The following is a 20,243-nucleotide window of genomic DNA, read 5'->3' on the forward strand; positions in this document are numbered from 1 at the left end:
TACCGCCCCGCGCACGCCACCGGCTCACGGCGCTTACACAACACGGCCGCGGCCGCCCATACGCTCAGGTCCGCCCAGCAAAGTGTGATCAGCCTGCGTGCACGCAGGGTCACGACCCGAGACACGGGGACACCACCGTGTGCGCAGGGCCAGGGCCACAGGCACACAGTCGCACAACGCACTCACACACACGCAGTCACATGCACGCACACATCCACTTGTGCGTGTATACTATGCACACTCACATGTGCACATCACATGCGTGCATATACACACTAACAAAAATGCACAGACAAATACATGTACACACAGTACATACACATACCCTGACACACGTCTACAACACACAGTCACATCCACACGTCCACATGCTTACACAGTGCTGGCACACACTTAACATACATGCACACTTAAAACAGGTTCACATCATTTACAACCACACACAGTCCCACACTCACATGTGTACATGCTCACACAGGAACACAAATATTGACTCTGATACTCATCTGCACACATTCCCAGACACACGCATGCAGGTGCTCATTCTCAGACTCCCAAACACACAGGTGCCCCCAGGCCCCATCCACAGACTCAGGAGCCCACCAAATACCCACCAGGGTGCAGCCCCTACAGCCTCCAGTCCGTGACACACACCTCACACTCACACGTGGGGCCTCCCAGTCAGAAGCCCAAGGCCACACACACTTGAACACATGGAACCACCGCAGAGGACTTGGCAACTGGGGGGTGGCTGGGAAGGAAGCCCTCCCGCTCACACGGGTGGATGCCCCACTCTGGGCGGTTGGTCAGGTTTGCCGCACCCCTGGCGGTCTCTGAGCTGGGGTGGGCTGTGACTGCCTGCCTCTGTCCTAGCCTGTGCTCCCTCCTCTCCTCTCCTCCCTGCTGTATTCATCCCTTCTGGCTGCCGGCATCTTCCTCCCCTCCTTCTGCTCCCTCTTCACCTTCCCGCCCCCATCTCTGAGCACACGCACACGCACACGCACACGCACGCTGACTGTCACAGACCACGCTCCCCACGCCGCCCAGTCCCGGGTGACAGACTCGCAGCGGTGGGCGTGGGAGCTCAGCAGCAGGGGACACAGGCAGCACTGAGGGGAACAGGGAGGAGGGAAGAGGAAGCCTCCCCACCACAGGGAAGGGTGCGCCCACTCCAGACCGCACACAGTTCGCACAGTTCCGGGGCGCCTCAGCAGGCCTGTGGGAGACGCAGTGAGGAGGCAGAGAGGCTCAGAGAAGGCAGGGTGCACAGCCACAGGAGGACAGCGCGGGCTGGAGCCCATGGCCTGGGTGCCCAGTTGGAAGCCCCCTCCAGCATCTAGGCCCAAATCCTGGAGCCCCAGATGCCACCCCGGTACCCGTCTGTCCCCACACCCCTGAATGTCCTCAGGGTGGACTGCGTCCTGCCAGGCACATGCAGGCACCCTCTGAGGCTCAGCGTCTCCCCTCCCCAGGCCCTGATGCTGGTGGCCGCCTTGGCGGGCCTGGGCCTGGGCCTCAGCCTCATCTTCATCGCTGTCTACCTCATCCGCTTCTGCTGCTGCCGGCCCCCCGACCCCCCCGGGGCCAAGAGCCCCCCGCCCGGGGGAGGTTGCATCATCTGGAGCTGCATTGCTGCCCTCCTCGTTGGCTGGTAACCGGGCCCCAGGGTGGTACGCGGGCAGGGTTCCCCCGGCTTGCTCCCCACCACCCTTCCCACCCTCGTCCTGGGGTGCGGGGGCCAGAGACAGGAAGGAGAAGCCCACTCCACCCAGCGCAGCTGTGCCCACTTGGCGGACGGAGGAACTGAGGTCACAAGGAGAAGCAACCTTCCTGAGCGAAGGCTTAGGGTGGACAGTGTGGCACTCGGCAGCCCTTGAATAGCTGTGCCTGCCCAGGCAGTGATGTCCTCTCTGGGCCGAGGCACCCACATCTTGTAGTGGGCCTCCCCACACCAGCCAGGATGGTGAGCCCACAGGGCCTGGAGCTGGGTTGTAAGCCATCCTCAGCAACACCGCCCTAGCTCAGCCCTTCATGAGCCACAACACTACTTGGAGGAGCTCTGTGCTTGAAGCTGTGCTCCGGTCAGGGAGTTCACCGTGGGGCACCTGCTCTGTGCTCAACCCTGGCCCGGCTGGGCCCTGCCCACTGGACCTGCCAGGCCTCCATGTCCTGCCCACTTTGGAAGACAAAGGCTCAGAGATAGAGGAGGCAATGTTCAAGGTCACATGGCTGTGGGGCCGGCAGAGTGGGGGTTCAGACCGAGCAGAGCTGGGACAACTCCCAGTCCAGGCTCTCCAAGGAAGGAACTCTCCCTATGCCAGGTCCCAAGCCCAGTACCTCCCCGGTGGGCCGCTCCCGCTGGGCCAGGGCAGCTCTCCGGCGCCACAGATAGAGGACTCGGGGCTCAGGGCCAGCCAGTGAGGAACCCACAGCCCAGGCTCCTGCAGCTGGCTGGGGAGGGGCCCCTCCCTGGCTGTGGGGAGAAGAGGGCGTGTGTTGGGGGTGCCTGGGGTGCTGGGCGTCCTGTATCCAAGGTGCCTCCTCTGGCTCTCCAGAGTGGGGTGGGCGGTGAGATGGACAGAGGCCCAGTGGGTGAGGAACCCAGCCCAGCCCCCGCGGCCTGGGAACAAGGGGAGCTTTGTGGGCTCTGAACAATGGGGCTGGGGGCACTGGGCGCCATCCCAGGGCGGGGGTGGGCCTGTGTGGCCAGGCTGGGACCTCTGGGGTGGCAGGCTCCCCCCCCACTGCTGAGGGAGGGCTGCGGAGGGCCATGGGTCCCCACACTCTGGCTCCACAATGGAGCTCTGTGTGTTGGCTGGGTCGGGGCGCTCCCCCGCTGCTGGCCCAGCGCCCCCGTCCTCCCTCCCACATGCTCAATACGGGGCTGCTGGGTGCGGTGGAGGCTCAGAGCTGTGTCCCCCAGGAGGTGCTGGTGGCTGGGGTCCCAGCTCTGGGAGGAGCCCCGGGAGGAAGGTCAGGCCACCTAAGCCTTGGAGGGGTAGATGCTGAGGACCTCCTGGGACAGTGTGGAGAAGGAGGGGCAGGTCATCACTGGGAGGGGTGACTTCTCATCCAGGGTTCCTCTCCGCTCAGGGGAGGTTCGAGTTAGAGCTAAATCTGGGGGCCCTTCCCCTCCACCACTCCACCCACCATTAGCATCACAATGACGTCTCCGGCTGGGGGAGTGAGGCCTTCCCGTTTCCTTGGCGACCGGGACTGGGTGGGTAAGCTGGAGCCGGTCCTTTCCCACGGGGCTGGGCCAATGGGATGGGCCGAAGGTGAAGCAGCTGGATGAAGAGGTTGGCCAGGGGTGCCTGTGGGGAACGGTGGCCCTGGGGCCCCCAGACCCGTTGAGATCTTCTCTCTGCCCTTCTCTTCTCAGTGCCGGCATCGGCATTGGTTTCTATGGCAACAGCGAGACCAGCGATGGGGTGTCCCAGCTCAGCACGTCGTTGCTACATGCCAACCACACCCTGAGCACCATTGACCACCTGGTGAGGGGCCCGCAGCCTCTGGCCAGACCCTGCCCCACACCCAGGCCAGCCCCCACGTGTGGGGCCCTGCACTCGAGGACAAGGGGGTCCAAACTCAGAACCAAAACCTAGACTCAGAATGGACGCTCAGATGGGCAACCTTCAGGCTGCGCCCAACCCTCAGAACCCTGCACCCGCCCCCAAGCTGGCTCAGACCAGACTCGGACTCACATCCGGCCCCAGGCCAAACCAGACAGAGACAACACAGGGCTCCAAAGTTCCAGTCCTTGGGCCAGATTGGAGGCTTCTGACCTGATCCTTGGCCCAATGCAAGCATGGGGACCCCAGTCCTGGACCCAAGGCTTAGGATTCCAGCCAAGGCTGAGAAGCAGCCCTGCCACCAGCCTTAGGTTTCCTGTCCAGTCGCATTGCATCCCCGGGTGCTGGGCCAGGACCCAGATACCAGAAGGCAGAGTCAGACTTCAGACCTAAGAGCCCAAACCTAGTCCCCCTGGGGGCTGGGGTCTTCACCCCAGTGACATGACAGGCACAGGATGCCCTGGGTAGGACCTGAGTCCTGGGAACTTCCTCGGGGCTCAGACCCCTGCTTCCTGTCCCCAGGACGCCCTCCCTAGACCTGATACCCTGCCCTCCCCAGGTGCTGGAGACCGTGGAGGGGCTGGGCAAGGCCGTGCGCTCGGAGCTGACCACCCTGGAGGAGGTGCTGGCGCCACGCACAGAGCTGGTGGCCGCTGCCCGGGGGGCTCGGCGGCAGGCAGAATCGGTGGCCCAGCAGCTGCAGGGGCTGGCCTTCTGGCAGGGAGTGCCCCTGAGCCCCCTGCGGGTGGCCGAAGACGTGTCCTTTGTGGAGGAGTACAGGTGAGATGTGCAGCGGCTCAGACTGGCCTCTGGGGACACTTTGGGCTGTCACAACTGGCGTCTGGTGGGTAGAGGCCAGGACGCTGCTCCAGCCCGAGGCCAGCGCGCCTGCCGTCTCGGTGGGGCCGTCTCCACACGCGCATTCACCCTTCCCTCGCTCACCGGTAGCATCCCCGCTCTATTCACGCATTCCTGGCTCACTCGGCAAATTAGTGCTAGACTGATGTGGCAAGGAGCCACTCACTGAATCAGCAAACAGCACTCCGGGGAGGGAGGGCATAGCAATACGATTAGGTCCGGGGCTCCCAGTGGCCGCTCCCTAACCATGTGGCCTCAAATAAGCTACTTTCCAGTCCAGTGCCTCAGTTTCCCCACTGGTAAAGTAAGCCTTGTGGGAGTGCTGCCCTCGGGCTGGTGGAGGGCCAATCTGTGTCTGAGGAGTTTTGGGAAGGCAGCGCTCATGTGCTGAAAGGTGCCCCTAACACGCAGATGTGCTGGGCATGGGGTGGGGCCAGAGGCTCACTAAGGAAGTCCTGCCCAGCCACAGGCCGGGCACCAATAAAAAACAAACACAAGAGAGCAAAATGTGTTGATGCTAGGTGGTGAGTGGTGAGAGCTTGGAGAAAATGAAACAGAGGGGCCTGGGTAGGACAGGCTGGCAGTTTGCGTCAGGAGGGCCACACCCAGGAGGTAGCAACTGAAGGAGCCCCTGGAGTGGCCACCCTTCCACCGGCCGGCAGGGTGGGGTCCTCGTGGCTTTGTCCACTAGGAATTATTTTTCTCTTGCCTGGGGCTGGGGGCTGAGGTGCAGAAGAGTCCGTCCTGGATCCTTCCACGGCCTGGATGAAACAGTATTTCCTGTGGGGCATCAGACAGCGGGAGGCAGGCAGACCTGGGCTTGAGGCAGGTTCTGTGCCATGGCCAATCCTAGGGCCGCAGGGGCAGGGCGCTTGGAGGGGAAGGGACAGCTGTGTGGACAGTGCCAGGGCTGGGCAGAACTACACTCACCAGGCAGCACCTTCTGGATGTACCACTCTGAAGTGCCCCACACCTGGGCCTCCTCCACACACAGGTCAGAGGCTCCAGGAGTGTGGGGAGGCCGTGCAGGATGAGGGCCAAAGGAGAAAAGCCACAGCTAAGCGGGGACCCCTGCGAAGGGCACTGTATACCAGGCACTTCCTGTGTGCCGGGCACTGTGCTGTGACCGACTGGGCGCCCTGCCCTGTAATCGCGGGAATCGCTCTCACATCCAGTTAATTATTAAGTGCTCAGGCTGACACACAAGTCACTGTGCAGCATCTCCGCTGGGAACTTCACGTGCACTGACTCATTCACCAGGCGGCTGCAAGTCAGTGCTGTGGTGCTGCATCACAGGTGGGGAAACTGAGGCGAGGAGGGCAATGCTCTGGGGTAGCTCTAGGGCTAGTTAAGTGGAGGCCTGGGCTGCTTTGGGACGCCGAGCTCCAGCGAGATCCCGGTACCAGCTGAGCTATCTCTGCTCTGAAGGGCTGGGCAGGGCATACGGGCTCCCGGAGAGGCCAGGTCAGATATCCACAGTCACAGAGCTTGAGGTCCAGTCAGGGCTGGGCCTAGCTGCAGGTGACCAGGGTGTTGCTGCCCTTGGCTGAGGCGGGCTGGGGTGCACTCGGTGCGCCGGCCTCCCCTGATCTCTGCTGTCTGCCTTCCCCCAGGTGGCTGGCCTATGTCCTCCTGCTGCTCCTGGAGCTCCTGGTCTGCCTCTTCACCCTCCTGGGCCTGGCGAAGCAGAGCAAGTGGCTGGTGGCCGTGTGAGTGTGGGCAGCCTGCTGCTAGCCCGTTCCTAGGGAGGGCCCCTGGCCAGACTTCCTCAGTGCTTGCTGGACTGAGTGCTCCGCAGGCGGCAGGAACTTAGCTGCACAGCTCTCAGGCAAGGAGCACGGTCCCCCGGGCTGTCGCACAGAGGAAAAGCCTGGACAAGTCCTGGGATGGAGCGTGGGAGACCTACCGGCTACACGTGCAGTAAAGCCAAGGCCAATCAGCCAAACCCAGAGCCGGGCACTCTGCTCCCTCACCAGCCTCCGGCCCAGGAGTGGGAGGGCTGGCAGCAGGGCCCACCTGGGGGCGTGGTAAAGTGCAGGATCCTCCCTGGGGCACGTGCCACTCTTCTGGCCCAGCCTCTGAGGCAGGTGCTTCTGCCTTATCAGGACACTGAAGGTCAGAGAGGTTGATTCACTTGTTCAGGGCTACACAGCTAGGAGTGGCTGGAGCCAGGACTCACAGGGCCAGCCTCTCTTTGGGAGAGCCCTCTAGCCTCCCTGTGCCTGTGGGGGCCCCTCGTTTTGCACCCCAGTTCCCTCCCTGCTGATCACGTCCCTCCCAGCCCCACCCAGCCTGGGGAGACATAATTCAGCCCTGGAGGGGGCCCCACACCTCTCGGCAGCAGATGGGGCGGAGGGCAGCACTAGGATGCGGCTTGAGAAGTCCTGCACCACAGAAGCAGGGCAGCAGTGGCCAGCAGCTCCCAGGGCCACTCAAGGGGCAGCCCCTCCCCCATCCCCCTCTCTGCCCCAACTTGGATTCTCCAGGCTCCAGAGGTTGGTGGGGTGGGCTGGGCTGTGACAGGACTGGGTGTCGGAAGCCAAGGGGAAGGGTCGGGGTCCAGGACCCGGGCCAACCCCGTGCCACCCTCCAGGATGACAGCCATGAGTCTCCTGGTGCTTGTCCTCAGCTGGGGATCCTTGGGCCTAGAGGCAGCCACGGCCGTGGTGAGTGCTGGGGCCCTGACTCTTGGATCCTAGGCAGGGTGAGGTCCTATACTTGCTTGAGACTGACAGGAAGGACAGTTTCAAGGTTGAGGCTGGTTTCCTATGTCCTGAGAGGGTAGAGGCAGGAGGCCTGGACCTTTGGGCTCTAAGGATGGGCTGGGCCTGAACCCTGGAATCTAAGGAAGGAGGCTGAACCCGAACCCTTGGATCTGAGGGAGGAGGCCTAGCCTGGACCCCGGGTCTGAGGGAGGAGGCTGGGCTCAGACTCCCAGGTCTGAGGGAGGAGGCTGGGAACCAGGAATGGACGTTGGGATCTGACACTGGCAACCCTCCTGCTTTCTCACTCAGGGTCTCAGCGACTTCTGCTCCAATCCCGACACTTATGTCTTGAACCTGACCCAAGAGGAGACAGGGCTCAGCTCAGGTGACTGCCTTCGTTCCCCAGGCTTCCCAGGGCCCTGTCCTCCTGAGTGGATGGGGGTTGTGTATGGTTCTCTAGAATGCTCAGCGCCTGCCCTGGTTTGCTGAAGAGGGCTGGGTGAAAATGCTGGTGTCAGAGCAGAGAGGTGTCGGGAGGCAGGCGCCAAGGGGAGGTGCAGAGCACGTATCCTCGGCTTAGTCGCCACTTGCTTGGCTGGAGCAGAGGTGCCTGGAGCCTCAAGAGCTGGGCTGAGTGGCCCCTGGGCTCTGCCCTCCCGCCTTCCCCGGGAAGGCCCTGGGGTCCAGACTCACGGCCTCCCCTTCCCCTCCGATTCAGATATCCTGAACTATTATTTCCTGTGCAGCCAGGCCATCGCCAACCCCTTCCAGCAGGTGAGGGCTATGGGCAAGGGAAACGGCACTGAGGGGACCCCTGGGAGGAGGCAGGGCTGGGCCCAGCATCCCGGTCCCGTGGGGAGAAGGCCAGGGCATTGGCCGAGGGTCCTCCCTGTCTTCTCCCAGAGGCTGACGCTGTCCCAACGAGCTCTGGCCAACATCCACTCCCAGCTGCAGGGCCTGGAGCGAGAGGCTGTCCCTCAGTTCCCGTCCGCACAGGTCAGTGGACTGGACCACAGGGCCCAGGTAGACCCCACACAAAGAGACAGGTTGGCTGGATCGGGGTGAAGCCAGGGGCGTGGGCAGCCTGATGAGCTGCGGGGGTAACCACCTCCCCTCCACCACAGAAGCCTCTGCTGTCTCTGGAGGAGACACTGAACGTGACAGAGGGAAACTTCCACCAGTTGGTGGCACTGCTGCACTGCCGAGGCCTGCACAAGGTCTGTGTCCCTCCCGGGACTTCTCCCCAGGGAGCCCTGCCTTCCTCTCGTCCAGCATCTCCCCCTGTCCATGCTGGCGTCCGTCCGTCCGTCCTGTCCTCATGCATTACTCTCCACGATCTGCTCTCTCCCTTTCCTCAGTCACTACCGTCTATTCCCTCCTTTCCTCTCCCATCTTTCCATTTTCTCCCTCCTTGAGCATCACAGCTTACTGAGCTCTGGAGCAGGAGCCTGGGCTCCAGTCCTGAGCAGGTCCCCAACCCTTCTGTGCCTGTTTCCTTGTTTTCAGAGCCAGGGAAGTACGTGTCCAGGTGTGTCACGGTGCAGGTGCAGGGTGGGCGGGGCTCCGGGGAGGACTCACCCGCGTGGGGCGGTGGACGCACCACCAGCCGAGCCGGTTTGCCCCCCTAAGGGTGAGGGCCGACACGCCCTTCAGCAACACTTGTGAAGGCCCAGGGAGGGCACCCTCATGAAGCAGTGGGGCTTCGTCGCAGTCGCTTTTCCCAACACCAAGACACAATACTGGTCCTGCACTCCGAGGAGGAGGCTTTATTTTAGCTCACGGTTACAGAAGTCTCCGCCCACGGTCAGCAGGCTCAGCCGCAGAACAGCTGGCGGAAGGCCTGAGTGGAGCAGGCTGCAGAGGGAGGAGCCAGGGAGAGGGGCCTTTCCAGTCACCCCCTCGACCTCTCTTCCGCAGCTCCACCTCCCAACAGCACACTGGGCCTCTGAGCTCACCAGTGGGCGAATCCACAGATGAGTACACACGCCACGACTCCACCCCCCAAAGCCCCACCTCGGTTCACACAGACCGGGGAACCCAGGTCTAGACTGTAACATTCCAACCCTGGCCCGCAAGAGTCCTGTGGGTCTTTGTGCAAAATGCATTTACTCCGTCTCTAAGAGTTGCCAACATGCAACAGTTCCAGCACTGCTTAACAGTCCAAGTCCAAAGTCTCCTCTCAGGTTGGAGGCAAACTCCAGCTGTGAGCCCTGAAAAAGTAAAAAAAAAAAAGTTAACTGCTGCCCATATACAGTGGCATGGAGTAAACATCCCCATTCAAAAGGGAGGAACAGGAGGATGAAGAGAATGACATCCAAGACTGAAACCCACCAGGGCAACCCTAAGTGGTACAGCTCTGTGCCCAGCACCCAGGGCACTGTAAGGAGACGTGAGCCCCACAAGGCTGGCGGCCACGCCCCTGCAGCACTGCCCGTCCCAGCCCTCCGGGCCTGTCTGCTCACTGCCCGTGACTCTGCTCAGATGACCCACATTCCCAGCCTCTCCAGGTTCCTGGGTCTGCACTGCACTGTGGCTTCATGCACGGCCTTCTCCGGGGTGCAGCGCCTGGCTCCCCAAGGCCTTCTGAATCAAGGTGGAAGCTAGGAGGCTTTGGGAGGACAAACTGGATCTAAACCGGGACACCCTGACCGGACCGCTCTCCAGCATCCTGTCCTAACAGCTGTACACCCCATTCTGTGGCAATGCAGATGCTACCTCACTCAGTCCTGAGACCACAGAACCAACTACTGCTTCATCCCATGCTGCAGACTTGAAAAGGGGGCAGAGAGCTGAGTGACTTGCTCGAGGTCACAGAGCCAGAGACCGGCCTGGCCGAGGGCTGCTGGCCTCTCCCCGCTGCCTGCTGCCCAGGCTCGCCCCACCTCTTCAGGAGTGGCCTCACCCACCCGGCTCAGACAGGGTCCTCCGCCCAGGAGACACGCCTCCCCCACTCCGGCCTACCCCAGAGTCAGGGACGCCAAATTCAGCCATCGGGGAGCCTGGCTGTGCGGGCGCCCGCCCACGCCCTGCCCTTCTGTGCGGTACTCATGCTGCACACCCTTGCTTGTTGGCTACTGAAATGTGAATCCAGGGGCACTGTCTATGCCGAAGCACTAACGGCACAGCCAGTGCACAGGACCGCAGGGCATCTGGGCTGGGAAGGCTGCACAGGTCCTTGCTCTTCTCCACAAGAGCACACTGGGGCCCAGGCAAAGACTGGGCTGCCTCTCCTGTCCCAGACTGCTTTGTGAAGGGAGGGAAGCGGATGGGCCCATATCTCTGCCCTTCCCTGACACACCATGTGACACTGGGCCTCGGTTTCCCCATCTGGACTCCAGGTTTCTTACATGTGGTGGTCGTGAGGCTGCACTAACAGGAGTCCAGATGGGCTTCAGAGGGGCAGAACTCGCTGGTGGGGTGCAGTGGGAGGTGAGGGAGCACAAAGGGGCGGGTGGGGGGCTGTTGGGGACAGGGACAAGAGAAAGGAGGTTGGTTATAGAGCCTGAGTGGCTCCAACCCCACCCTTTCCCCTCCCAGGCTATTTTTGGCCCTGCAAAAGTAGCCTGGCCTATCTGGCTTCACAGCAGCATGAGGGGTCTTGGTCTCTACCCTGCAGGGCTCTGGTGAGGGTGGTGGGGCATTGGAGGTGCACCTGCTGCCCTCCAAGCAGAGCTCCTGTGACTGCCAGGTCCTGGCCATCCTCACCCCTGCCAAACAGCACAGGAGCCTCTTTCCTGTCCCCGCAACTCACCCCATCTGTCCACCCACAGCCAAAAGCACACAATCTGATCAAGGTCTCCCTCCCCTCAAAACCCTGCAGCGCACGCCCCCAGATGAAACCATCCACCTCCCCACACCCCAGCAGCCCGGTGGCCTGCCCGACCCCAGCGGGCCGTCTGCCTAGCTCCTCGTCCGCCCAGCCCTGCCAGCCCAGTGCCTGATCTCTTATGGCTCCTGAGCAGCACGGTGCTCTGATCTCCCAGTCTCACTGCTTGCTGTCGTCTAGAACGACCTTCTGGGTCTGCACAGCAGGTGCTGGGCGGGCCAGGCTCCTGGCTCAGGGTCACGGTTGTCCTGCTGGGTCCGGGGCTGGTGAGCGTGGCAACCAGCACTGGCTGTGTTGTACCAAGCGAGAGGATCACCCACGCGCGAGTCCAAGCCCAGGGAGCCAGGGCCCTGGCGATGTGTAGACATGGCCGGCACGACTGCACGAAGCAGGCTGTCGCTGGCATCTAGCTGGGCAAGGCTGGGGACACCGCCTAACACCTCGCGGTGCACAGGATGAGCCCGCCGTGGAGACGTTCCCAGGCACACTTGGCTTGGGGAAGCTCCTGGGTACTGGGTGGAGACCTGGGCTGGCTCAGGGTCTCAGGGGGCTGCTGTGGACAGGGTGGGGAGCAGGGGCTGCAGCTCAGCAGAGACCCAGGCCTATTCTGCCGATGCCTCTCCACTCACAACAGCCCTTTGAAAGGGAGGGCAGGGGCACAGACAGGAGGGGCGGCCTGTGCAGCTGCACGGCCAGGCAGACAGTGTGCATGTGTGCGAGCACCGACAGGCTCCCTCTGCCCCAGGACTACAGCGCAGCGCTGCGCGGCCTGTGTGACGATGCTCTGCAGGGCCTGCTCTTCCTGCTGCTCTTCTCCCTCCTGTCTGCTGGCGCCCTGGCCACCGCCCTCTGCAGCCTGCCCCGCGCCTGGGCCCTCTTCGCGCCCAGGTCAGCAGGGGAGAGAGGGCAGGGTCCAGGGGGAGGAGACAGGAGGCACCCCCTGGGGCCACTGCTGGGGAGGGCATGGCCTCCTGATGGGTCCCCATCCTGCTTCTCTGCCACTCCCACCACACCCCAGCGACGACTACGATGACACGGAGGATGATGACCCTTTCAACCCTCAGGTGTGGACCTGGGTCTGCCTGGGGAGGCTGGGCCTGGATCCTGCCTCTGAGGGAGGAGGCCAGGTCGGGACCCGGGTCTGAGGGAGGAGGGTCACAGGTCCTGAGTACAAGGCAGGTCCCACTTTTATCTCCTGTCCTGTGTCTCTCTGGCAGGAATCCAAGCGCTTTGTTCAGTGGCAGTCATCTATCTGAGCCCCTCCTCCCCGCCAGCCCGGAGCCCGTCTCCCCTTGGTGAGCTCCAGGTGACACCCTGGCCCTCCCCTCCCACACCCTCAGGCGCAGCCTTTGGGTGGGTGCATACTGGAGGCCCTCCAGCCCATCAGCACACTCTCTCCGCCTTCTCTGCAGTTCCTTTCCTGGCTGCCAGAGGAGACCCCACTAATCTTGCCTGACTGGGCTCTGACCACTAATACTCCTGGCCATGGACACCCCACACAGGACCGCCTTGTGCCCTGGCCCCAATGCCCTCCACCTCTCTTTAGCCCTGGAGGTTGCTGCAGGGGCAGAACAGGGACCACAGCTGGCAGGGGAGGGGCACAGAGCCAGCCCAAGCCCCTCGCTGCCAGTCTCATCCTGTTGGAACTGAGCTGGGGCAGGGACGTGTCTCTCTCCGCCCCATCACATTCCAGTGGTTCCAGCCCCAGATCTGAACTTGTGGCACTAACTTGGAAAAGAGCGGATGTAAAATAAAAGGGAAGTCTTTATTTTATGAGCCACTGGGTTCTTTTTTTCGCCCCTCCCTGGATTCTGCTCCTGAGGAGAGGCGGGGTGACCTCTTCTCTGGGGCTTGCGTGGCTGCACTGCTCCCATCCAGGCTCAGCGGCAGTGCCAGTCCCAGAGGGCAAACACACGCGCGACACCAGTGGCGAGGGATAAGCTAGAAACAGCTGAGTGTGAATGTGCACGCCCATGACAGGAGACCGACGACAGTAGCTCCTGTAAGCACTGCTGACTTAGAGCAGAGCTGCTGAATCAACTCACTCTGCATCTAAGAGAGGCTTCTGTACCAGACAGGTGAGATCTACATGTGTACCAGTAAAGGAACACAACAAGTATTTTGAGAAAGTTAGGAGGATATTTGTATGTTGCATATCCAGATGGTGGGTGGGGGGCACTTTAAGCAAGGTATCATAAAGCCAGGAAAGAAAAATTTACAGTCCGGTGAACAACATGTGTCTTTAACACATATGAGAAAGAAATATATTATTCTTAATACATAATCTACAATGTGCCCATAAATTAAAAGTAAGCAACTAAGATGAACACTCAATACAGCAAGAATCCCAGGGTCTGTACGTGGACCAGCGTTCAAACTCTGATTAGGAAACATTATGTGAAACAACCACAAACTACTTTTTTCCACTACTGAGATAAAATTTTCCACTACTGAGCTAAAATTAGAGGGCCACCGTGCTGGCCAGGAGCGCAGGAACAGGTATGCAATGCACTGCCACATCCTGGGAAAGAAACCTCGCCTGTACTGAGAAAAATTAAAGCTACTTCACTGCTCTTGGCAACTAATTTCCAGAAAGAGAAGCAGAGGCATCTAAATTTGTTGGCAACACTCTGATTGGCTAATCTGCTAGTCCAGTAAGAGAAGTCCAAGGAGTCGCTGCATACCCAACAGGTCTCTCAGAGAGCAGCCCTGGGCTGAGCTTGAGACTTTAAGAAGGAGCTGCTGAGGACAGAGAAACGAAGAGGGGTTACAAGGTCAAGGGCCTGGCTCACCTGGCTTGGCAGGGGAAACCCGTCAACCCTCACCCCTCTTTTAGACCTGGACATCACCTGACCTGTTGGCCTCAGCTGCATCATCAAGCAAATGAGTATCATTCAGTCAAGAAACTTACTCTGATGTAACGGGTAAAGGAAAGTAAATGAAGTTGCAGTGCTCCTGATTGGTCTCTGGCGAACAAAGAACATTAGTGGAAAATGTATCGAAAGGACACAGATGAGAGTGATATGAGGTGACAGATTCTGTTTTGACAAGCCATAATGACGTGAAATGCAGGAAGTATGCTTTGCTTAACTCCCTACTGGCTTTGCAACTTTTTTGGGTAGATCTAAAATTATCTAAAACAAAAAGTTCAATTATCAAAAGTTGTTTAAAGTACCTATGCTAGCCGGGCCGTGGTGGCGCATGCCTGTCATCCCAGCACTCAGGAGGCTGCGGCAGGAGGATCACTGCGAGTTCCAGGACAGCCTTGGCTACATAAAAAACTGCAGAGTGAGATCCTGTCTCAACAACAACAACAACAACAACAAAAACCAAACCTATACTTACCCTAACACGAGAAAAAGTAACCACGATGCTATTAGTTACCCACAGAGAACTTCCCAGTAGTAGTAGTAAGAAGGAAAACTTCCTCTTGAACACTGTTCGTCCACCTACCATGACTACAGTACCAGTCCCCGACCTGGACAATTTGTGGGTCTTGAATGAAAACAAACGGGCACACTCGGAAACACTGAGAGTCTTAAAGGAGGCCCATATGCAACGTGGTCCGGTCCTCGGCCTCGCTGCACGCCAGGACCCCCCACACCCCCGCCGCGCACACCGCCGCGCCCTGCCCACGCGTACTTCAGCCTCCACGGGTTTGAAGTCGCCCTTCCCCACGCCAGATGCGCAGTCCTAGCTTTCTCTCCTAGGAAAGCTCCCCTTCGAGTGAGGAGTCTTCACCCTTTGAGCTCCTTATTCTCTTCCCTGGCCTTACATTTCACGATGCTAGGGGTATTCCCACGGCTCTCACCACTCCAGCTCACACTTTATTGATAATGGCTGCCCAACGCTGGATCAAAACAAGAGTTCTTGAAAGGGCGGAAGGCCGGAGGAGCTGGGCGCGTTTGACCCTTCGGGCCACCGTCCCCGCCCCCGACTTCCGGCTTGTATTAAAATACCTCCCGCGTGATGGCGTAGAAGGGCGGGCTCAAGACAAGCGGGTAGTACCCATTGGCTGGTGAGGGAGAGGGCGGGGAGAAGTCTCCACATGACGTCACGACGTCGCGGTCAGGACGTAGAAGCGAAAGAAGACAGAAGCCTGCCGGGTAGCTGAGCGTTTTCGCAGTCGTAGCGCTACCGTCTTGGGTCGCTGCTGACGAGTCCTGAAAACGGACAGACCTGGTTTGTGTGGGGATTGGCGGGCGGGGATGGCCTCTCTATTCGGCCCCTCGCCCAAGAGCCAGAGGCCTCTTCGGCCGTCGTTCCAACAGACGCCGCGCGGCAGTCCATAGGGTGTGGCGGCCGGGCGGCCACTGCGCCTGCGCGCCGATAGTGCGCGTGCCCGACTCCAGCGCACGCGTGCGCCGTCGTTTCTACCCTGCCCCTCGGAATTCGGTGGCGCGTTTCGCTTGCCTCCCCCAAGCCCCATTGAGTTGCGGTTCGGCGGGCGGTCGCGTTGCCCTGGCGACGGCGGCCAGGCGCAGCGTCCGCCTTCCCCTTTCTCGGGCCTGCGGGTTGTTAGGTGCTTACCCGATCGTTGACCTCTTGCCTGGTTCCTGTCGTCGTCTTGCCCTGGGGCTCCTCGGGTCCCCCAACTCAAGGCTCCTTTCCTCCACTCAGATTCTGCGCCCTTTTTGATGTCTTTGTTTTTTCTAGAGCTTTCCCCAGTTAAGGTTCCTGTTCCGTCCCATCAGCCTCCTGTGCATTTCCGGGTTCTCCAGCAGTATTCATTCCTGTTTCTCGGCTAGCCCTTTCAGGAGTGGCGGCCTCTCAGCCCTAACCCTCAGGAAGGCCTTTTTCTTTCGGTACTCTATCCTACCCTTAATAATTTCTTAAAGGTATTGTGGGCCCCCTGAGGTGTCCTCAAAGTTTTGTCACCAAAGGGATAGCCTCCTTGTTCTCCCAGGCCTGCTCCTCCTTTTAGGAACCTCCAGAACAAGGCTGTTCTCTGCCCTTAGAGTAGTGTTTTGAAATAAGTCTTTGCTTTCTGAGAGCTTATTTCTTCAAATAGACTTTCTCTCGTAAGCACCTGAACTTACGCCTCTTCTCAGAGGAACTTCTAGAAACCCATCTATCAGATTGTCCTGCATTCACCGGTGTTCTCCCGGTTCCACCTTCACAGTGCTCCAAAAGTGGCTTCCTTTTTCCCAGGCTTCTCAGCTTTAAGGGTCCTTGGAGACCCTGCTCACTGGAGCATCTCCTCCTGCTGCCTCTCAAATCCCTCTTGTCTGGAGTTATTTGTAGACCCTCTGTCCTAGAGGCCCCTCCCACTTGCCTCTCACTCTCTTTCCTCTTGTGGATTTCAGACGTTTTTCTTTTTTTGGGAAGCCCTTCAAGCCTCTGGGTTTTCAAACCCTTGATTTTCCACCTGCCGCACTGCAGAAGGCCCGTGTTATGTATTCATATGCCAGCCCCTTAATTCCACACCCAGAGTTCTCTTCGAGACTTTACCCCTTTGGCTCTGATCTCAAAAGTCCCAGAACCTCAAACGCTGCTTTTCATGTGGCTTCTCACGAGTCCACTTGCTTTTCTCCTCTTCATGTTCCATGCTCCTTGAGTTTCCCTGACTCATTATTTTTCTCACAGACAGTGAAAAAGCAGTCTGGCTCCCTGGATCCACCCTCTCCACCCCAGGGTCCAGATGGCCGCCAACGTGGGTGACCAGCGTAGCACAGATTGGTTAGTGGGGCTTGAGGGACAGAGGCCGGGGGTGGGGTGGGTGGTGGGAGGTGGGAAAAGAGCGAAATCCGATGACTCAGTGCTGTCCTTGGGGAGGGCCTCACACAGCCTGGGGGAGGAGGTGCAGCAGTCCCTCCCACCTAAGCACAAAAGGAGGGAGATATTTGTAGTGTGGAGAGGGGTTAAGTTTTTCTCTGAGCTTTCCTGTATAGGGTTCACCTTAGAACTATGGTGATTTCTTTCAAGCAGCTGTAACTAGTAAGCAGCTTCCTGCACTTACTAATCAGTCTTAACTATTTTTGTACAGTGTGGTGACTATTGGTGGTGGCATACAGTTCACTGATTCTTAAACCACTGAAGCCTGCTAGTTGCTAGATCCCATTTTAAATTATGACATCAACCACCCTTCAGTTTGTTTACTGCCTTCTTTAGGCCAGGCGCCAGGATAGGTCCTGTAAGTAGGCAGCCTTCTTGTCTCTCATGGAGAGCTCTGGGCTTTTCGAAACACAGTATAATTAGAAAACAGGTTCAGATGAGTTGGGAGCTTAAATCTGAGATATAAGGCCTGGTATCTGTTTCCTACCACATTTCCACAGACTGACTTGATGTCCTCTCTGCAGGTCTTCTCAGTACAGCATGGTGGCTGGGACTGGCAGAGAGAATGGCATGGAGACCCCCATGCATGAGAACCCTGAGTGGGAGAAAGCCCGTCAGGCTCTGGCCAGCATCAGCAAAGCAGGAGCTGCTGGCAGCTCAAAGACCAGCAGCAATGGGCCTGTGGCCAGTGCACAAGTGAGGAGGCCACAAGGGCATGGGAACCCTGGGTGAGGTTGCTAGGGGAGGGACTCGGCTTGGTGCTTCTCACTGGGATGGAGTGCTCTGACGGTAGTGTTTAAAAGATGCTTTTTGATATGTAAGTCTGATAGAGGGTGGGGTCCTATTACTTGAGACAGCCTGGGTATGGTATGGTCCTGAAGAGAGAGGCTGGATCCCTTGTCCCTTGGGTGCCTGAGTGTGGGGGTCAGGTCAGTTCCCTCCCTCAGCAGCTACCCCAGTGGAGCAACCTGCCTTCTGGGGGCCATGGTGCCAACAGCCTGGGGCCTCTGTTTCCACAGTATGTGTCTCAGGCAGAAGCCTCAGCTCTGCAGCAGCAGCAGTACTACCAGTGGTATCAGCAGTACAACTACGCCTATCCCTACAGCTACTACTATCCCATGGTGAGTGCCCAGCTGGAGAGAAGGGGCCTCCTCAGTCAGAGTGGGCCAGGGGAGCCAGGCTGTTCAGAAACCTCCACTAGCTTGTAGCCCTTGAAGTCAGTCCCAGGGTCCAGCTGGGGCCCCGACAGCCTCCATGTCTGGTTCTTGCCCCACCCCCTGTCATGCCCAGTTTGTCATTCCTGTGAGACTGTGACATCAGCACACGCCATGTCCACTCGTGCTTGGCTCTGCTGCAGCTGTCTCTGTCCCCTTATGCCCACCTTGGGGTCTTTGCTCAGATAGTGCCTTCAGGGGCCCTCTCCTGACTGAATCCTTCCTGAGAGCAGCATCCTCGGCTCTTCTTTTCCTTTGCCTTTTTTCTCTCATGATACTTACTGCAGGGCATGTGTGTTTGTGCCTACATCTGTGTGTGTGTATCTTCAGTGCAAGCTTTGTTAAAACTTGATTTTGCCTTTTATTTCATTACCATAGAGCTTAGAATTAGCCTTTGGTGAGTGTTTACTGAATAGAGCCCTCGGAGAGTTAGTGTAAGTAGGGTGGGAGTGGACAGAGGTGCTTCCTTTTCGTTAACATAAGAGGATTTGTTGTCTCTGTACAGTGGAGAGCAAAGGGCCAGGGTTGTATATGGTTCTGAGTAGGCAGAGGGAGCAGGGAGGGCCTGCCACTAACCCCTCCCTCTGACTTTGGCAGAGCATGTACCAGAGCTATGGCTCCCCGTCCCAGTACGGGATGGCTGGCTCTTATGGCTCAGCCACCCCCCAGCAGCCTTCAGCACCCCAGCACCAAGGGACTCTGAACCAGGTAACTCTGTGCCCGGCTGGCTCCCAGTCAGGCTTGAGCAGGGGACATAGATTTTGGGGAGGCTAGCGGTGGGGAGTTGCTTGCATTATTTAAGCTATTTTCACCACCCCCATTTTCCCTTTCAAGCAGCTTTTGATCTAACAGTGAGGAGGGCAAAGCGTAGTTTTTGAAAGTAGGATGGGCTTGGGCAAGGCCAGTTGCAGTGTTTTGTGACATGGCAGTCTGTCTTTTTCTCCAGCACATGCACATGCGTGCGCAGTCTGGCTTTGCATTTAAGTGCACTTGAAGGGATATGGGGCCCGGGGCTCAGGAGGCTGATAGACCAGGGCTGAATTCCAGCCCCTTCACCCCCAGTACTGTCCGATAAGCCTTGTGACCACCTGTTCATCTCAGGCAACTCTCCGTGTGAGGTGGTGACCCAAGCGGGGTTTCTAGGGTGCTCCTAGTCACGTGTGCTCAGAGGGCACCACTGCAGGATGTGCTGTCAGTGCAGTCACTGTGATGCTGTGACTGCCATATCGTACCTGAGGTGTGAAAAGTCGCTGCTCTCCCTGAGCCTGAGGCCTCTCAGCTGTGGAAAGGGTTGTACAGTATGGGGCCTGGGAGGATGTGACTGGGAGAGTGGAAGGTTTGCAGATCTGAGTGCTGAGGAACGTAGTCAGGCAAGCACTGGAACCATCTCCTCGCTCAGACCTGCTTCCCCTGCAGCCCCCAGTCCCTGGCATGGACGAGAGCATGGCCTACCAGGCCTCACCACAGCAGCTGCCCGCGGCCCAGCCCCCCCAGCCTTCAAACCCCCCCCATGGGGCCCATGCTCTGAGCAGTGGCCCTCAGCCTGGAACAGCCCCTGCCACACAGCACAGCCAGACAGGGCCCCCTGCGGGCCAGGCCTATGGACCACATGCCTACCCCGAGCCCACCAAGCCCAAGAAGGGCCAGCAGCTGTGGAACCGCATGAAGCGTAAGTCGCAAAGCCTCGTGAGGCCCAGGGGTCGGGGGGCGGGACCTCGGAGCTCCTGGGTGGGGATGCCACAGGGTGTGTGGGGTGGGCTGCTGGGGTGCTCTCCTTGGGGTCCAAGTCCCTGACCTCTCGGCCTTGGTGCTGTCGTCCTGCTTTCTGGGGCGCCCAAGGTGAGTCTGGGAAGGGCCTGACCTCAGCCCTGTGTGTCCTCACAGCAGCCCCTGGGACCGGGGGTCTCAAGTTCAATATTCAGAAGCGACCCTTTGCTGTCACCAACCAGAGCTTTGGCTCCAGCGCGGAGGGCCAGCACAGCAGCTTTGGTCCCCAGCCCAACCCAGAGAAAGCCCAGAACCACAGGTGTGGTCGCCTGCCGTGCCTGCCTGCACCCTGCACAGTGGTCCCGGGAGGTCCCCGCTGGGGTTGGGGTCCTCGTGGCTCAGGCCTGTGTCTGCCCCCACAGCGGGCCTTCGCCCCGGGGAAACCTGTCTGGGAAACCTGACGATTGGCCGCAGGACATGAAGGAGTACGTGGAGCGCTGCTTCACAGCCTGTGAGTCAGAGGAGGATAAGGACCGGACAGAGAAGCTGCTCAAGGAGGTGCTGCCGGCTCGGGCGCGGGGGGGCA

At 59.4% G+C, this 20,243-nt stretch overlaps 2 protein-coding genes across 3 annotated transcripts in view; both read left to right on the plus strand.

The window, feature by feature from the left end:
* The first annotated feature begins 2,668 nt into the window (after positions 1–2,668).
* On the plus strand, positions 2,669–12,737 carry Ttyh1 (tweety family member 1). Of its 2 annotated transcripts, XM_033766114.1 has the most exons (13): positions 2,669–2,973; positions 3,383–3,494; positions 4,132–4,352; positions 6,044–6,139; positions 7,024–7,096; positions 7,445–7,520; positions 7,854–7,909; positions 8,039–8,131; positions 8,260–8,352; positions 11,707–11,849; positions 11,980–12,025; positions 12,179–12,256; positions 12,374–12,737. In XM_033766114.1, exons 1-12 carry the CDS (start codon positions 2,771–2,773, stop codon positions 12,215–12,217), a joined length of 1,251 nt encoding a protein of 416 aa, XP_033622005.1. In that variant the 5' UTR covers positions 2,669–2,770; the 3' UTR covers positions 12,218–12,256; positions 12,374–12,737. The 2 variants fall into 2 exon arrangements, with proteins under 2 accessions (XP_033622005.1, XP_033622006.1); XM_033766115.1 differs by lacking the exons at positions 2,669–2,973; positions 11,980–12,025 and adding an exon at positions 3,218–3,299.
* Positions 12,738–15,008: 2,271 nt separating this feature from the next.
* The window catches only part of Leng8 (leukocyte receptor cluster member 8), a 9,560-nt gene continuing 4,325 nt past the window's right edge, over positions 15,009–20,243 (plus strand). Inside the window, exons 1-8 of the mRNA XM_033766141.1 lie at positions 15,009–15,143; positions 16,548–16,640; positions 17,261–17,432; positions 17,756–17,857; positions 18,548–18,658; positions 19,367–19,619; positions 19,835–19,976; positions 20,080–20,241. Of these exons, the coding sequence (XP_033622032.1) occupies positions 16,603–16,640; positions 17,261–17,432; positions 17,756–17,857; positions 18,548–18,658; positions 19,367–19,619; positions 19,835–19,976; positions 20,080–20,241 (980 nt within the window). The 5' untranslated portion in view covers positions 15,009–15,143; positions 16,548–16,602. The remainder of the gene's footprint in view (positions 15,144–16,547; positions 16,641–17,260; positions 17,433–17,755; positions 17,858–18,547; positions 18,659–19,366; positions 19,620–19,834; positions 19,977–20,079; positions 20,242–20,243) is intronic.

Source organism: Fukomys damarensis, unplaced genomic scaffold (genome assembly GCF_012274545.1).
Source record: "Fukomys damarensis isolate Sample0158 unplaced genomic scaffold, DMR_v1.0_HiC HiC_scaffold_19, whole genome shotgun sequence".
NCBI classification, from domain to species: domain Eukaryota; kingdom Metazoa; phylum Chordata; class Mammalia; order Rodentia; family Bathyergidae; genus Fukomys; species Fukomys damarensis.

Bases quoted from the DNA above. Each gene is read 5' to 3' on its own strand.
- Ttyh1 (XM_033766114.1), top strand. From the start codon at position 2,771: ATGGGTCCCCACACTCTGGCTCCACAATGGAGCTCTGTGTGTTGGCTG. The intron at 2,974-3,382 runs GTCAGGCCACCT...TTCTCTTCTCAG, and splicing joins GGAGGAGCCCCGGGAGGAAG to TGCCGGCATCGGCATTGGTT. The intron at 7,521-7,853 runs GTGACTGCCTTC...CCTCCGATTCAG, and splicing joins GGAGACAGGGCTCAGCTCAG to ATATCCTGAACTATTATTTC.